The sequence below is a fragment of the Eumetopias jubatus genome, unplaced genomic scaffold (assembly GCF_037043125.1).
Source record: "Eumetopias jubatus isolate StellerSeaLion01/CBP00866 unplaced genomic scaffold, mEumJub1_p1.0 scaffold_13, whole genome shotgun sequence".
NCBI classification, from domain to species: domain Eukaryota; kingdom Metazoa; phylum Chordata; class Mammalia; order Carnivora; family Otariidae; genus Eumetopias; species Eumetopias jubatus.
The window spans coordinates 58817438-58834867 of record NW_028274819.1 but is presented as its reverse complement, the minus strand read 5'-3'; the positions used below and the strand labels follow the sequence as shown (position 1 = coordinate 58834867).

At 37.0% G+C, this 17430-nt stretch overlaps 1 protein-coding gene and 1 pseudogene across 2 annotated transcripts in view; one reads left to right on the top strand and one right to left on the bottom strand.

Moving 5' to 3' along the window:
- The window catches only part of RSF1 (remodeling and spacing factor 1), a 157477-nt gene that overhangs the window by 43388 nt on the left and 96659 nt on the right, over window positions 1-17430 (top strand). For both annotated transcript variants that reach the window (XM_028115834.2, XM_028115833.2), the window contains exon 2: window positions 2767-2858. In XM_028115834.2, coding sequence (XP_027971635.2) covers window positions 2767-2858 — 92 coding nt within the window. The remainder of the gene's footprint in view (window positions 1-2766; window positions 2859-17430) is intronic.
- Window positions 16328-16537, bottom strand: LOC148162665 (cytochrome c oxidase subunit 8A, mitochondrial pseudogene; annotated as a pseudogene).

Below are 17430 nucleotides of genomic sequence, written 5' to 3'. Positions count from 1 at the left end.
CCACCTCCTAAAACAAGCAAGCGAATAAAAGCAGTCTGTTTTCCTACAATTCAATTGCTTTCTAAAATGCAGAGAGCACTCTCTTGCCTAAACTTTTAAATAAACTGTAAACTTCTTTGCCTGGACATCATCTTTATGATCATGCCCTTTTTTTGTGCCCATGCCTCCACTTCCATGATCATTTTATTTTTCAGTCTTTTGTATTTGCTATTACTTCCGTAAGTAATGTCCTTTACCCTCTTTTCTCTCCTCCACCCTCAATCCCAAATTTAGGTTTAGACTTAGTATAATAGTCTGTCTACTTGTGTATAACCACTCCTCCTATGCTTCTCCCCATCTCCACCTCCAACCCCCCCACTGTCTAACCCCCTAAGACTCACTTAAGTAGGCTCATTAAGGGTAGAGACTTTTTCTTGTTTATTAGTAGTGGTCCCACAGAAATTTGTTGAATGGGTGAATTTTTTTAAATTTTTTTATTATGTTAATCACCATACATTACATCATTAGTTCTTGATGTAGTGTTCCATGATTCATTGTTTGTGCATAACACCCAGTGCTCCACGCAGAACATGCCCTCCTTAATACCCATCACCAGGCTAACCCATCCCCCCACCCCCCTCCCCTCTAAAACCCTCAGTTTGTTTTTCAGAGTCCATCATCTCTCATGGTTCGTCTCCCCCTCCGACTTACTCCCCTTCATTCTTCCCCTCCTGCTATCTTCTTCTTTTTCTTTTTTCTTAACATATCTTGCATTATTTGTTTCAGAAGTACAGATCTGTGATTCAAAAGTCTTGCACAATTCACAGCGCTCACCATAGCACATACCCTCCCCAATGTCTATCACCCAGCCACCCCATCCCTCCCACCCCCCACCACTCAGCAACACTCAGTTTGTTTCCTGAGATTAAGGGGTGAATGTTTTTATACTTCAAGGTCATTTCAAGTTAAAATTGGCTTTAGTGGAGAATGAAGAGTCTGAAAGAATCACTGAAAATTAGTCCATCATTTCCCAACCTGTCTTTAGAGCACTTGTGTCCTAAGATAAGGTAGTGTATGTTTCACACACACAAAAATTCCATGATAAGATATATTAGGGAATGTGCAGATTATATCCTTTTCTTGGATATTCACAGTACACATAAGATCAGTCAATAAAGACGTCAAGAAGTACTGCAGTAAAACCACAACAGCAACAACCAAACAACTGTTTTTTGGATTCAGTATTTTTCTATTGTACTTGATTATAAAACCTTTTTAGAAAGTATACCTCCAATTTCTCTTAGGTTACTAGTGGTATTTGGTATTTGGGAAATGCTAAATTTGATAGGCGTATATATGTGTCCTTTATTTCCCTCAAGTCTAACTCATGTAATTAAACAACATAATCAGATCATGCCCAAGGGATATATGGAACTCTGGTTGTGTACTGTTAGAAGAGAAAACCTGAGGGAAGATAAAACAATCTTCAAATACTTGAAGGTTCCAACAGAAGAGGAATTGAAAGTATTGTCTTTGAAGCTAGAGAATAAGAGTAAGAACCAGAGAAGGAAGGTATAGGAAGGCAGATTTTGACCACATCTAAGGCTAGCTTTCTAATAACTAGAACTTCAGAAGATAAGTCAGTCTTCTGTCCCTAAAGGTTGTCAGGTGACAATCCATAGGGATGCTATAAAGGACTTTAGCACTTAGAGAAGGTATAGATTGAAAGAGTAGTTTTGTGAAATAGTTTGAAAACCATTAGACTCTATTTCTGAGATATTTATCAACTTGGAATTTATATTCCTTGATTCTTTCCTAATTCAATAGATTGGATCTATGTCTTGGTTTGCAATAAGAGTAAATTATTCCAAATATGTGTTATGAGAAATAAACACTAGTAGAAATTTTACTTGTATGGTTAAAGGCTTTTACTTGATAGTATTTTTTTTTATGGGCTTTATTTTTTAGAGCAGTTTTAGATTCACAGAAATAAAGAGCACAAACTACAGAGAGTTCACATATACCCTCTTCCCCAACACATAGAACCTCCCCACTATCCACACCCTGGCACCACAGAAGTACATTTGTTACAATTGATGAACCTTCAATAACACATCATCATCACTCTAAAAATCCACAGATTACATTCAGGTTCATTCTTTTCTTTTTTTTTAAGATTTTTTATTTATTTGTTTGAGAGAGAGCGAGTGAGAGCACGAACAGGGTGGAGGGTCAAAGAGAGAGGGAGAAGCAGGCTTCCCACTGAGCAGAGAGCCCAATGTGGGGCTCGATCCCAGGACCCCAGGATCATGACCCGAGTCTAAGGCAGACACTTAACCAACTGAACCACCCAGGCGCCCCTCAGGTTCATTCTTACTTGATAATACTTTGAAAGAAAATGTGAATGAATATTCCTTCTCATCTTTAAGAGAGTGGTTTTCAGTTATTTCTTGCCCTAGTTTAGTCTTTTCTGATTCAGGGTTTAAGAGAGAGCTAACATCAGCATCATCTATTTTGAAAAAGTATTCAGGGTTGGGGAAAGGTCTTTTTTTTTTTTTTAAGATTTTATTTATTTGGCAGAGAGAGAGAGAGCACAAACAAGAGGAGTGGCAGGGAGAGGGAGAAGCAGGTACTCAATCCCCAGAATTCCTGGGATCATGACCTGAGCCGAAGGACGCTTAACTGACTGAACCACCCAGGTGCCCTGGGAAAGTTCTTTTTTTATCATCTTAAATGTTTGTAAACATTTTATTCTGCTGGTTAACAGTATTTTTTTCTTTTTTTAAGTACCAAAAGAATTGGTGGAGCTCCATTTGAAGTTGATGAGGAAGATTGGCAAATCTGTTACAGCAGACAGATGGGAAAAATATTTAATCAAGGTAAATATTAAAAATTAACCTCTGTTACTGAAATATTACTTTAGCATAAATTGATGTGTTTCATAATATGCTTAACTTTTAAAATGGTCTACTAAAAATTGCAAAATATGACTTAGAAATCCATATAATTATTATTAGTATGTGATTCTCTTCTGCAGCTACTAAGCCATAGTCTTGAGTCCTAAGGTTAGGTTTCAGAGGTGTTCTGTTTCTTTTGTACCTAACACTGTGTGCCCAGGACTTTTCATGTCTTCTCTCATTTAATCCTTAAAATCATCCTGATGGAATCAAGTAAGACATAGATAAGGCAAAGAAAGTTGTCATTTTTCCTTGAGATCACACAGTATGCATAGACAGAGCCAGAATTTGTCTGTTACTTAAAAGGTAAAATGTCCTAACACCTTTAAGTCAAATATAGGAGACTTCGAAGTTACCAATAAGGCCAAATCTATTCTCAGTGAGAACAACCTGGGAAATCAGAAAAGTGTTGCTTTATGATAAACCCTATTAAAGGCAAGACCATTTAGGAAAAATTGTCTGAAATTGCATCCAAACCTTGAAAACTACACAGGTTTTGGAAGCCTAAGCTGATGTATATACCTACCTCCATGATATCTTTGGGAGTATTTTGCATTCTATAACATACCAGAAGGTTAGGTGATATTTTCTGGTATTTTGAAAATGATGTAATTTTCTTATGTTTTGAAAAATGTATGTGTTTATATACCCATGTATTTTCATATCTGCTTTCTTTTGTGGGGAGTTGTGTATGTGACTTTAGAGCACTATGAAAAGAGGAACCATCAGGGAACAAGAGTTGGCTTGTTTTTACTATAAAAATCGCATGTACTTTTCCAGTTATCTTTGCTGTATTATACACCATTCCGAATTAAGTGACATGAAACAATAATCATTTTAATCAGCTCACTGATTCTCTGAGTCAGAAATTAAGAAAGAATCAGTGCTTTGTTCTTTTTTTTTTTTTTTTTTTTTAAGTAGGCTCTGCACCCAGCATGGAGCCCAATGTGGGGCTTGAACTCACAACTGAGATTGAGACCCGAGCTGAGGTCAAGAGTCAGTGCTTAACCGACTGAGCCACTCAGGCACCCCAGTACTTCGTTCTGTTTTATGCCTGAATAATGTTCCATCATATGCATATACCACTTTTTATTTATCGACTTACCAGTTTATGATATTTGGCTTGTTTACATCTTTTGGCTATTATGAAAAGCGTTGCTGTGAACACTTACATAGAGGTTTGGGTAGACATGTGATTTATTTCTTATATCTAGAGTGGAATTGCTGGGTCATATGGTAATTCTATGTTTAACTGTTTGAGGAACCGCCAGACTGTTTTCCAGAGCTGCACCATTTTACATTACCACTAAGGATTTATGAGGGTTCCAACTTTTCCACATCCTTCCTCACCAACACTTATGATTGATTGATTGATTTTAACCATCCTAGTGGGTGTAAAGTGTTCTCATTGTGGTTTTGATTTGCATTTTCCTTATGACTAAATGATGGTGAGCATTCTTTTCATATGCTTGTTGGCTGTTGTATATCTTTGGAAAAATGCCTACTCCTATCCTACATTGTTTAGTTGGTTGGTTGTCTTTTTGTTCTTGAGTTTAAAGAGCTCTTTATATATTGTGCATACTAGACCCTTACCAGGTATATGATTTTGCATACATTTTCTCCCATTTTGTGTGTTGTCTTTTTACTATCTATGTAATGTTCTTCATGCACAAAAGTTTTAATTTTGATGAAATCCAATATTTTTTTTTCTTTGTGGCTAGTGCTTTGGTGTCATAACTAAGAAACCATTGCCCAAGCCAAGATCATGAAGATATCCTGTAATCTATACTAACAGTTCTGTACGTTTGACTTTTATGTTTAGATCTATGGTCTCTTTTAGGTTAATTTTTGTATATTTTCAATATTGTTTTGGCTATTCTGTTTCCCATGCATTTTCTTAATGAGTTTAAGTATCAGCTTGTTTATTTCTGCAAAAATGCTAGCTATGATTTAGATAGGGTTAGGTATAATCTGTAGATAAATTTGGGGAGTATTAGCTTCTTAACAAAAATAAATCTGATCCATGAAAATAGGATGCCTTTCAAAATGTTTAGGTCTTTAATTCCTTTCAAAAACATTTTGTAGTTTACTGAGTCCAGTACTACACTTAATTTGTTCAATTCCTTAGTATTTTCTTGGTTTTGATGCTGTTATAAATGCAATTATTTTCTTAATTTCATTTTCAGATCATTCATTGCTAATGTTAGAAATACATTTAATTTTTGTATCTTGCAATTTTGCCAGGCTTGATTATTAGCTCAAATAGTTTTATTGTGGATTTTTAAGATCTTCTGTATATAAGATTATGTCATCTGCACATCTAGGTAGTTTTACTTTCTCCTTTGCAATCTGGAGACCCTTTATTTCTTTTTCCTGCATAATTGCATTCATTAGACCTTCTGGTACACTGTTGTATAGAAATGATGAGAGCAGATGTCATGTTTCTGATCCTGGGGGAAGCTTTTCAATATTTTAAGATTTAGTATGATGTTAGATACATCATAGATGTTCTTTATCAGGTTGAGAAAAGTCTCTTCCTAGTATGTTGAGTATTTTTATCATGAAAGGTATTAGATTTTGTCAGATGTTTTTTCTGTATCTGTTGAGATAACCTTGTGGTTTTTTCCTTTATTAACATGATGTATTAATTTGATTAATTTTCATTGGTTGAAACAGTTGCAATCCTGTAATCAATCCCATTTGGTCATGGTTCATAAACCTTTTTATATGTTGCTAGATTTGGTTTGCTAATTTATTGTTGAGGATTTTTGTGTCTATATTCTTAAGGGATACTGATGTGTTGTTTTCTTGAGAGGTCTATGACCTCATAGAATTAGTTGCAAATTATTTCCTCCTTTTTTTTGGTAAGTGTTCATGAAGTATTAATGTTAATTCTTTAAACATTTGTTAGAATCTAGCAGTAAAACCATCTGGGTTTGGGCTTTTCTTTGTTGGAAGTTTTGTTTTTGTTTGTTTACTCAGTTTCTTCTGTAAGTTCAGATTTGTATTTCTTCTTGAATCAATTTCAATAACTTGTGTCTCTCTGGGAAATTGTTCATTTTATTTAGCTTATCTAGCTTATTGGCATTCGATTGTTCATAGTATTCATTTGTAATCTTATTTATGTATAGGTAAGTAGTAATATCCCCTCTTTCCTTAATTTACTAATTTTGCATGTTCTTTTTTTTCTTGGTCAGCATAGCTATAGGTTTATCAATTTTGTTGATCTTTTAAAAACCACTTAATGGTTTTATTGAATTTCCCTATTGTTTTTCTATTTTATTCTTTCCTTTCATTTCCATTGGGTTTAGTTTGTTCTTTTCTGGTATTAAGGTGGAAGTTTAGGTTATTGATTTGAGATCTTCCTCTTCTTTTTAACATAGACATTTTCAGCTGTTATATTCCATCTTTACTCCCTGCTTTAGCTTCATTCCATAAATTGGTATGTTACATTTAATTTTCTTTCATCTGAAACTATTTTCCCATTTCTCTAGTGATTTCTTCTTTGACCTATTATTTGGTTGTATGTTGTTTAATTTCCACATACATGGAAATTTTGCCAATTCCTTTTCCTGTTACTGGTTTCTAATTTCATTCCATTATGTAGAACATACTTTGTGTGATTTTTGATTGTTAATTTTGTTGACACTTGTTTTTATGGCCTCACTTAACGTGTGTGTGTGGATGTATACGTGTGTGTGTGGATGTAGAAAAGGTCCTTCAATATTAAAAAATAATTTTTCTACCTAGGTATTTAGTGAGGTTTGCTAATTTCATACTTATATCTACTGTCTTTTCTGATTTTCCTTTTTCTCTGATTTTTAAGACTTTTGCTGCCCTATAAATAGAGTTTATGTACATCACACACACCTAAGTACAGATAGATATTTTTCCCTTATCCTTTTTGAATGCTAAAGTCTCTATTATTTTATTAAAGAACAATAAACTCTTCCTTAATTTTTTATTTCCCTTTAGCTTTCACCCATCCTCCCTTTTCCATTCTGTATTAGTTATGTATTGCTTTCATGACAAATGGCTTCAGAACCTAGCTGGTGAAAACAACAAATATCAAGTCTGCCGTTCTCTGAGCTGTGCCTAATGCTTAGCACATTGCAAACTGTGTTCTCCCGGATGTCCGTTGGTTGAAGTTTTCTGGATGAAGTCTGAAACTGTCTCTGGTACAAAGAGGATAAAGAAACATGAAAGAAAGAAGCAGAGTACTCCAGATTGATACTGTGGCTGGTCACCAGTATGCAACAAGTTCTGTGATTGTTTGGACTTGTATGTCTGCTCTTTGAGGCCTTCCTTGGATCACTTTCCAAATAAACTGTTTGATCTCATCTCAAGTCCTGCTTTTGTTGGAAATCAAAATTTGATAAAGCACTTAACAAAATGGAATACCATAATATCCAGTTAACATATTTAAATATACTCAGCATTATTAATGATCAAAATGATACAAGTAAGTAAGCAACACACATAAGATACTCTCCTGAAGTGCCAGTTTCTGGTGAGTAGGGGACATTGCACTGCAGGGTGCTCCAGGACCTCGTCTTCGTAAAGTCACTATTTTCAAGAGCAGAAGACTTAGCTTACTTTCTTAACACTCAGAAACAGACACAGGCAGACAAAATGAGGATCCCAAATGAAAGGACAGGATAAGGCATGGCCAGAGATATAAGCAAAACAGATATAAGTAACATGCCTAATAGAGAATTTAAAGCAGTGATCACAGAGAGGCTCACTGGACTTGAGAAAAGAGTGGAAGATATGAGTGAGACCCTTAACATAGGGATAAGGAACAACATAGAAGAGGTAAAGGGCTTAAAAAATGAAATCAGAAACATGCTTGATGGAATGCATAGCAGGATGGAAGAGAAGAGGAAGAAATTAGCGACCTAGAAGACAAAGTAATGGAAAGTAATCAAACTGAACAAAAGAGAGGAAAAAAAGAGCTACATAAAACAAGAATAGAAACTCAGTGACTCATCAAATATAATAACGTTCATATTATAGTAGTCCCAGAAAAAGAAGAGAGAGAAAAGAGGGCAGAAAATTTATTTGAAGAAATGATAGCTGAAAACTTCCCTAATTTGGGGAAGGAAACAGACATCCAGATCCAGGAGTCACAGAGAATTCCATCAAAATCAACAAAAGCAGACCCAAACCAAGACATACGGTAATTAAATTTGCCAAGTATAGGGGCGCCTGAGTAGCTCAGTCGTTAAGTGTCAGCCTTTGGCTTGGGTCATGATCCCAGAGTCCTGGGATCAAGCCCCGCATCAGGCTCCCTGCTCAGCAGAGAGCCTGCTTCTCCTGCTCCCACTCCCCCTGCTTGTGTTCCCTCTCTTGCTCAAATAAATAAAATCTTTAAAAAATAAATAAATAAATTTGCCAAGTATAAAATCTTAAAAAAGCAGCAAGACAAAAGAATTCAGTAACTTACAAGGGAAAACTCATAAGGCTAGGAGGAGATGTTTCAGCAGAATCTTTGCAAGTCAGAAGGGAGTGGTATTATATATTCATTCAAAGTGTTGAATTAGAAAAATCTGCATCCAAAAATACTCTATCCAGCAAGGCTATCATTCAGAATAGAAGGAGAAATAAAGAGTTTCTCAGATAAATAAAAAATAAAGGAGTTCACAGGTGCCTGGGTGGCTCATTCAGTTAAGTGTATGCTTTTGGCTCTGGTCATGATCCCAGGGTCCTGGGATTGAGTCCCTCGTCAGGCTCCCTGCTCAGTGGAGAGTCTGCTTCTCCCTCTGTCCCTCCCCACCGCCCCCCCATACGTGCTTTCTCTCTCAAAGATAAAATCTTTAAAAAAAAAAAAAAAGTAAAGGAGTTCATGACCACCTAAACCAGCCCCGCGAGAAATGTTAAAGGGGACTCTTTGAATGGAAAGGGGATATAGTATAAACGTAGGAAACAGAAAAGCAGGGAAAATGAATATTTCTGTAAAAAAAATGAGTCAAGATATTCACAAAAAAATTATAAAATATAGTAACATCACCTACACATGAGTGGTATAAGTGCATCCTACTCTTGATCTCAACCCAGGTCTTAATCCTCAGGGTCATGAGTTCAAGGCCCACCTTGGGCTCCATGCTGGGCATGGAGCCTACTTAAAAAAAAAAAAAAAATTAGTAACATGCACCTAAAATCTAGGGAGGAGAGAAGAAAAAGTGGGTTCAAAATTAAATAACCATCAACTTAATGTAGGCTGCTATATGCACAAGAGGTTGTCGAGAAACCTAATGGTAACCATATATCGGAAAGCACTAATAAACCTACAAAGAATGAAGAAAAAGAAAACCAAGTATATCACTAAAGAAAATCAGCAAAGTGTGAAAGACAAGAAAGGATCAGAGAAAATTTTCAGAAACAACCACAAAAAAGGTAATAAAATGGCAATAAATACATATTTATCACTAATTGCTTCTAATGTAAATGAATTAAATAGTCCAGTGAAAAGACATAAGGTGACAGGATTAAAAAAACAAGACCCATCTATATGCTGCCTACAAGAGACTCATTTTACACCAAAATACACTTGCAGATTAAAAGTGAGGGAATGGAGAAACCTCTATCATGCAAATGGATGTCAAAAGAAAGCCTGAGTAGCAATATTCATATCAGACAAAACAAACTGTAAAACAAAGACTGTAATAAGACATAAAGAAGGACTTGTATAAATAAAGGGACAGTCCAACAAGAAGATATAATTGTAAATATTTATGTAAATATACCCCACATAGGAGCACCCAAATACATAAAAAGTTAACAGACCTAAGGAACTAATCAATAGTAATACAGTGAATACTAGGAGACTTTAATACCCTACTTATGTCAGTTGACAGGTCATCCAATCAGAACATCAACAGGGAAACAGTGGCTTTGAATGACACACTGGAGCAGATGGGTTTAACAGATACATTCAGAACATTTTATCCTAAAACAGCAGAATACACGTTCTTTTCAAGTGTGTGCAGAATGTTCTTCAGAATAGATACACATTAGCATCATAAAATCAGTCTCAACAAACTGAAGAAGATTGAAGTCATCCCATGCATCTTCTCTGTCCACAATGCTATGACACTGGAAATCAACCAGGAGAAAAAATCTAGAAAGATCACAAATACATGGAGGTTAAATAACATGCTACACAATGAATGGGTCAACCAGGAAATAAAAGAAGAAATAAAAAGTACATTGAAACAAATGAAAGTGGAAACACAATAGTCCAAAACCTGTAGGCTGCAGCAAAAGTGGTTCTAAGCAGAAAGTTTATAGTAGCAGTATATGTTAAGAAGCAACAAAAAACTTGGGGTGCCTGGGTGGCTCAGTCGGTTAAGCAGCTGCCTTTGGCTCAGGTCATGATCCCAGGGTCCTGGGATCGAGCCCCACATCGGGCTTCCTGCTCAGTGGGGAGCCTGCTTCTCCCTCTCCCACTCCCCCTGCTTGTGTTTCCTCTCTCGCTGTGTGTGTCTCTCTCTGTCAAATAAATAAACAAAATCTTTAAAAAAAAAAAAAGCAACAAAAAACTCAACCTAACCTTACACTTAAGAGAGCTATAAAAAAACAACAAATGAAACCTAAAACCAGTAGAAGGAAGGAAATAATAAAGATTAGAGCAGAAATAAATGATAAACTAAAACAAAAACAAAAGAACAGATTAGTAAAACCAGGAGATTGTTCTTTGAAAAAAATCAATGATTGATAAACTTCTAGCCAGACTTGTCAAGAAATAAAAAAGACTCAAAATCATAAAGGAGAGAGGAGAAATAAGTCAACACCGCAAATTTACAAACAATTATAAAAGAATATTATGAAAAAACTCTATGCCAACTTATTGAACAACCTAGGAGAAATGGCTAAGTTCCTAGAAACATATAAACTACCCAAACTGAAACAGGAAGAAAAAGAAGATTTGAACAGAACAGTTATCAGCAATGAAAAAAAGAAGAAGATAGCAGGAGGGGAAGAATGAAGGGGGGGGAATTGGAGGGGGAGACGAACCATGAGAGACTATGGACTCTGAAAAACAAATTGAGGGTTCTAGAGGGGAGGGAGGAGGGGGGTGGGGGGCTGGGTTAGCCTGGTGATGGGTATTAAAGAGGGCATGTTCTGCATGGAGCACTGGGTGTTATACGTAAACAATGAATCATGGAACACTACATCAAAAACTAATGATGTAATGTGTGGTGATTAACATAATTAAAAAAGAAAGAAAAAAAAAGAAATGGAATTAGTAATCCAAAACCTCCCAACAAACAAAAGTCCAGGACCAGATGGCTTCACAGGCGAATTCTACCAAACATTTCAGGAAGAGTTAATACCTGTTCTTAAACTATTCCAAAAAATAGAAAAGGAAGGAAAACTTCCAAATTCGTTCTATGAGGCCAGCATTATCCTGATACCAAAACCAGATAAAGACACCACTACAAAAGAGAACTACCGGCCAATATCCCTGATGAACATAGATGCAAAAATCCTCAATAAAATATTAGCAAACCGAATTCAACAATACATTAAAAAAACCATTCACCATGATCTAGTGGGATTTATTCCTGGGTTGCAAGGGTGGTTCAGTATTTGCAAATCAATCAACAGGATACATTACATCAATAAGAGAAAGGATAAAAACCATATTATCATTTCAATAGACAGAAAAAGCATTTGAGAAATACAGTATCTATTCATTATAAAAACCCTCAACAGAATTTTAGAGGGAACATACCTCAGCATGATAAAGGCCATATATTAAAAACTCACAGCTAACATCATCCTCAGTGGGGAAGAACTGAGAACTTTTCCCCTAAGGTCAGGAACAAGGAAAGGATTTCCCCTCTCACCACTTTTATTCAACATAGTACTGGAAGTCCTAGCCACACCATTCAGACAACAAAAAGAAATAAAAGGCATCCAGATTGGTTAAGGAAGAAGTCAAATTTTCATTATTTGCAGATGACATGATACTATACCTAGAAAACCTGAAAACCTACACCAAGAAACTGCTAGAACTGAGAAAAACAAATTCCATACATTTTCAGGATACAAAATCAATGTACAGAAAAATCTGCTGTGATTCTGTACACCAATAATGAAGCAGTAGAAAGAGAAATTAAAAAACAGTCCCATTTACAATTGCACCAAAAACAATAATACACCTAGGAATAATAAACCTAACCAAAGAGGTAAAAGACCTTTACTCTGAAAACTATAAAGCACTGGTGAAAGAAATTGAAGATGACAGAAAGAAATGGAAAGACATCCCATGCTCATGGATTAGAAGGACAGATATTGTTAAAATGTCTATAAACTACCCAAAGCAATCTACACCTTGAATGTAATCCATACCAAAATGCCAACAGCATTTTTCACAGAACTAGAATAAACAGGTCTGAAATGTGTATGAAACCACAAAAGATCCTGACTAACCAAAGCAATCTTGAAAAAGAAAAGAAAAGCAAAGCTGGAGGCATCTCAATTCCTGATTTCAAGTTATGTTACAAAGCTGTAGTAATCAAAACAGTATGGTACTAGCACTGAAATAAACACATAGATCAATGAAACAGAATAGAAAACCCAAAAATGAACCCATAACTGTATTGTCAATTAATCTTTGATAAAGTAGGAAAGAATGTCCAGTGGGAAAAAGACAGTCTCTTCAACAAATGGTGTTGGGAAAACTGGACAGAAATTGGATCACTCTCTTACACCAGACACAAAAATAAATTAAAAATGGATTAAATGACTAACTGTGAGACCTGAAACCATAGTAACCTCTTTGACATGGGCCATAGCAGCTTTTTTTCTAGATACGTCTCCTGAGGCAAGGGAAACAAGCAAAAATAAACTGTTGGGACTTAATAAAATAAAAGCTTCCAAACAGCGACGGACAGTGGATAAAACTGAAAGACAACCTGTGGAATGGGCAAATGACATATCTGATAAAGGGTTAGTATCCAAAATATATAAGGAACTTATAAAAACTGAACATGCAAAAATAAATAACCCAATTAAAAATGGGCAATAGACATGAACAGACATTTCTCCAAAGAAGAAATACAGATGACCAACAGACACTTTCTGAAAGGATGTTAATCATCACTTATTTTCAGGGAAATGCAAACCAAAATTTCAATGAAATAACACCTCACACTTGTCAGAATGGCTAAAATCAACAACAAAAGAAACACAGGCATTGGTGAGGATATGAAGAAAAAAGAACCCTCTTGCACTGTTGGTGGGAAGCAAACTGTACAGCCACTGTCAAAAATAGTATGTAGGTTCCTTACAAAGTTAAAAATAAAACTGTATGATCCAGCAACCGTTCTCCTGGGTATTTACCCAAAGAATCCAAAAACACTAATTAAAAGGGATATGTGCACCCCTGTGTTTATAGCAGCTTTATTTACAAGTCAAGGTACAGAAGCAGCCCAAGTGTCCATTGATAGATAAATGGATAAAAAGGTGGTGTGTGTGTGTGTGCACACACGCATGCACACAATGGAATATTATTTAGCCATAAAAAAGAATGAAATCTTGCCATTTGCAACAACATGGTTGGAGGTATAACTTATAATGCTAAGTGAAATAAGTCAGTCGGGTCATGATTGCAGGGTCCTGGGATTGAGCCCCACATGGGGCTCCTTGCTCAGTGGGGAGCCTGCTTCTCCCTTGCCTGCCGCTCCCCCTGCTTGTGCTCTGTCTCTCTCTCTCTGTCAAATCAATAAATAAAAAATCTTTAAAAAACAAAAATGTGGGACGCCTGGGTGGTTCAGTCAGTGAAGCATCTCCCTTCGGCTCAGGTCATGATTCCACGGTCCTGGGATCGAGTCCCGCATTGGGCTTCTTGCTCCGTGGGAAGCCTGCTGCTCCTCCTGGTTGTGTGCATTTGTGCGCGCGCTCTCTCTCTCTCTCTCTCTCTCTGATAAATAAATAAATAAATAAAATTTTAAAACAAGCAAACAAAACATGAACATCAGACATTTATTCTCTTGCAATTTTTGTGTGTTAGGAATTTGAGTGGGACCTACTGGGATACCTCTGGCTCAGAGTTTCTCATTAGGCTGCAGTCAAGCTGTTAGCCTGGCATGCAGTCTCATGTGAAGGCAGAACTGGAGGAGGATCCCTTCTGATTTCAATAACATGGCTATTGACAGTATTCAGTTTCTTGTCATGGTTTGTCTACAGTCTACCTCAGAGCATTGACAGTTACATAGGGCATTGCTTCTCCATGGGGCTGCTTACCACATTGCACCAGAGCCAGTGGATGAGAGAGAGGGCCCAAAGACAAAAGTCATGATCTTTTTGTAACCAAATCATAGCCACAACGTACTATCACTTTTGCCATATTCTCCTTGTTAGCATAAAGTAAAGTAGCATAAAGTAAAGCATAAAGTTACTGGATTTGGCTCATAACCAAAGCTGGGGGTGGAGGGCAGTGATGGGAAGTAAATCCATAAAAGGTGATACTTTTTATTCCACATCTTTTTAATTTCTCTGATCTTTCCTCATGACACTCTTATCTTTTAGCTGCTTTCCTACAGTAGTTTCCTGATTTTCCTTTTTACCCCAATTAGTCTCCTTTCCCAGATCTTTCTGTCTAAGCTCTTGAAAGTTTTTATACTATAGAGGTCTATTCTAGACCTTCCTCTAGTATCATTTTATATATTCTCATTGGGTATTCTTGTCTGTTCTCATGACTTTAAAACCCCATGTGTTAATGACTTATATTTTCATCCTGAATCTTAGTTCAAAGCCTGAATATACTCAACTACATATTGAACATCTGCTTTGAAAAAAATGCTAATGAATCAACATGAGGTAGAGATTAAACTGCTGTAAGAAAGAGACTCCAAAATATAATTGGTTAAATAGGCAATAAATTTATTTGTCTCTGTTAAACAATCTGACTTTACTACCCCTGGAACAACTGTGTTTAATGAGATTATTCAGAGATCCAGATTCTTCACATTTTATTGTTCCACCATAGGGTATTTTACTTTTCTTTGTTGTAGAATGTGCTTCAAGCTGCAGGGAAGGGGAAAGAAAGTATAGGGCAAACAATTTTCTTTTTTTTTTTTAAGATTTTATCTATTTATTTGACAGAGAGAGACACAGCGAGAGAGGGAACACAGGCAGGGGAAGTGGGAGAGGGAGAAGCAGACTCCCTCTGAGCAGGGAGCCCGATGTGGGGCTCGATCCCAGGACCCCGGGATCATGACCTGAGCCGAAGGCAGACGCTTAACAAGTGAGCCACCCAGGCGCCCCCAAGCAGTTTTCTTTTAAGAAGTGAGGCAGAATTTGCATACTTCACTTCTGTTGTTCTTTTAAGAAGAGCACAGTCACATAATCTTACCTATTTGTAAAGTAGGTTAGAGAATACCTACCCTTCCTTAGTGTTATAAACTCTGGAAACTGGGTCAGAGGGAGCAGATTTGTTTGGGGCAACTAAACAAGATTTGGTTTCCCTCCCTTTGGGAAGAGTATATATCCCCTTGCTAGTGAATTCAGGCATGGACATGTGACTTGTTTTTATTCCCATGAAATGCAAGGAAAAGTAATAGTTACACTTTTGAACAGAAGCTTCTTCACCCCAACCCCCCAGCAGAAGCTTTAAGAGCAGTAGGTATTCTCCATGTTCTCTATTCCCTTTGCTATGATGATTTGTATGCAGAATTTTTTTAAGTCATTGCTGCCCATTTTGGGGTGAAAATGATAGGTTACAAAGCCACTGCTAACCTGTCATCAACATATAGTGTAGGCCAGAAATAAACTTGTTGCTGTAACTGAGGGATCAGCACAGTATTTCTTAAAGGGTCAGATACTAGATATTTTAGACTTTTGTTCTTTATAGTCTCCATCAAAGCTACAGACAATTCCTAAATGAATGGATATGGCTGTATTCTAATAAAACTTCCTTTACAAAAACAAGCATTCAGTCTGTGGGCCATAGTTTGCCAACCACTGTTGTGAATGGTTGAGATTTATGGTTATTTTTACTGCAGGATAACCTAGACTACCCTGACTGATACCTTTGGTTAAATAGCACCAGCACCCCCATCTGCTTACCCAAACCAGAAATCTAAGTATCATCCTTGACTCCTCATTTTCCAAACTAAATCCTGACTTCGTACTTTCAGAGCTCTTGATTTAACAGATGAAGATATATTTTTTTCAAGGTTTAACTAGACTATATTGTTACAAGGGGGCCCTTACTGAGCAGGGCCAATATATTTGGTCCCAGGATGTCACAGAGGAGAAATGGAGAGGTCATGATTGCAGAAGAGGTCACGGTAATTGAAAGACATGATCCAGGAAGGCAGACATGATCAGGACAGGCCAGGGGTGGTCAGATCACAGGGTGAGGGACAGCACAGCCCCTTTCACTCCCGCTTCTTGTAGGTCTCCAGATGTGACAGGACCCAGCCTGATGACAAGAAGAAACACAGGAAGCAGGAGGTGAGCCCAGTGGTGACATCCGTGACCCCCAGCTGCTCCTGTGGCGGTTTGGAATCCATCTGGGCCCACAGCACCAGGAGCTGCCGGGTTAGGCCTGTCAGGCCTCTCAGCAGCAGGGACGTCAGCACAGACATGACTTCAGACAGTGGCCAGCAGGAGCCCAAGTCAGGAAGTCAGAGTGGCAACAGATGAAGATTTTAAGACCCAAAGAGAAATACTTATTCTTAGCAATGTATTCAAGTTAGTAATAGAGAACCAGAACTTGGGTAGATTTGGTGTTAAATTTGTAGGATAGTTGACCCTTAAAATATGGGCTTGTACACCTGTCCACTTACATGCAGAATTTTTAAAATAAATACAGTATAGTACTGTAAGTGTATCTTCACTTCCTTATGATTTTTGTAACATTTTCTTACCTCTATTTAAGAATACAGTTTGTAATATAAATATGTGTTAATCGACTTTTTATGTTTTAGGTAAAGCTTCTGGTCAGTAGTGGGCTATTAGTATTTAAGATTTGGGGGAGTCAAAAGTTATATGCAGATTTTTAAATGTGCACAGGATTGGAATGTCTAATGCCTGCATTGTTCGGGGGTCAACTGTAGTTTTTTGTAACCTAGGGTTTTATTGTTCCTTGGCTTGGTAGATGGTACCATTGTCTTTTCAGTCATTTAAACAAACCTGATGGTCATTCTGGGTGGTTTTTTTTTTTTTTTTTTGTCCTTCACATTTAGTATATTACCAAGTCCTGATTGATTTAGCCTTCTTTTAAGAAAAAAAATTTTTTTTAAAGATTTTATTTATTTATTTGACAGAGAGAGTGAGAGAGCACAAGCAGGGGGAGCAGTAGAGGGAGAGGGAGAAGCAGGCTTCCTGCTGAGCAGGGGGCCTGACGCGGGGCTCGATCTCAGGAACCTGAGATCATGACCTGAGCCGAAGGCAGGTGCTTAACCATCTGAGCCAACCAGGCGCCCCTGAGATTTTTTTTTTTTAAGATTTTATTTATTTATTTGAGAGAGAGAGAATG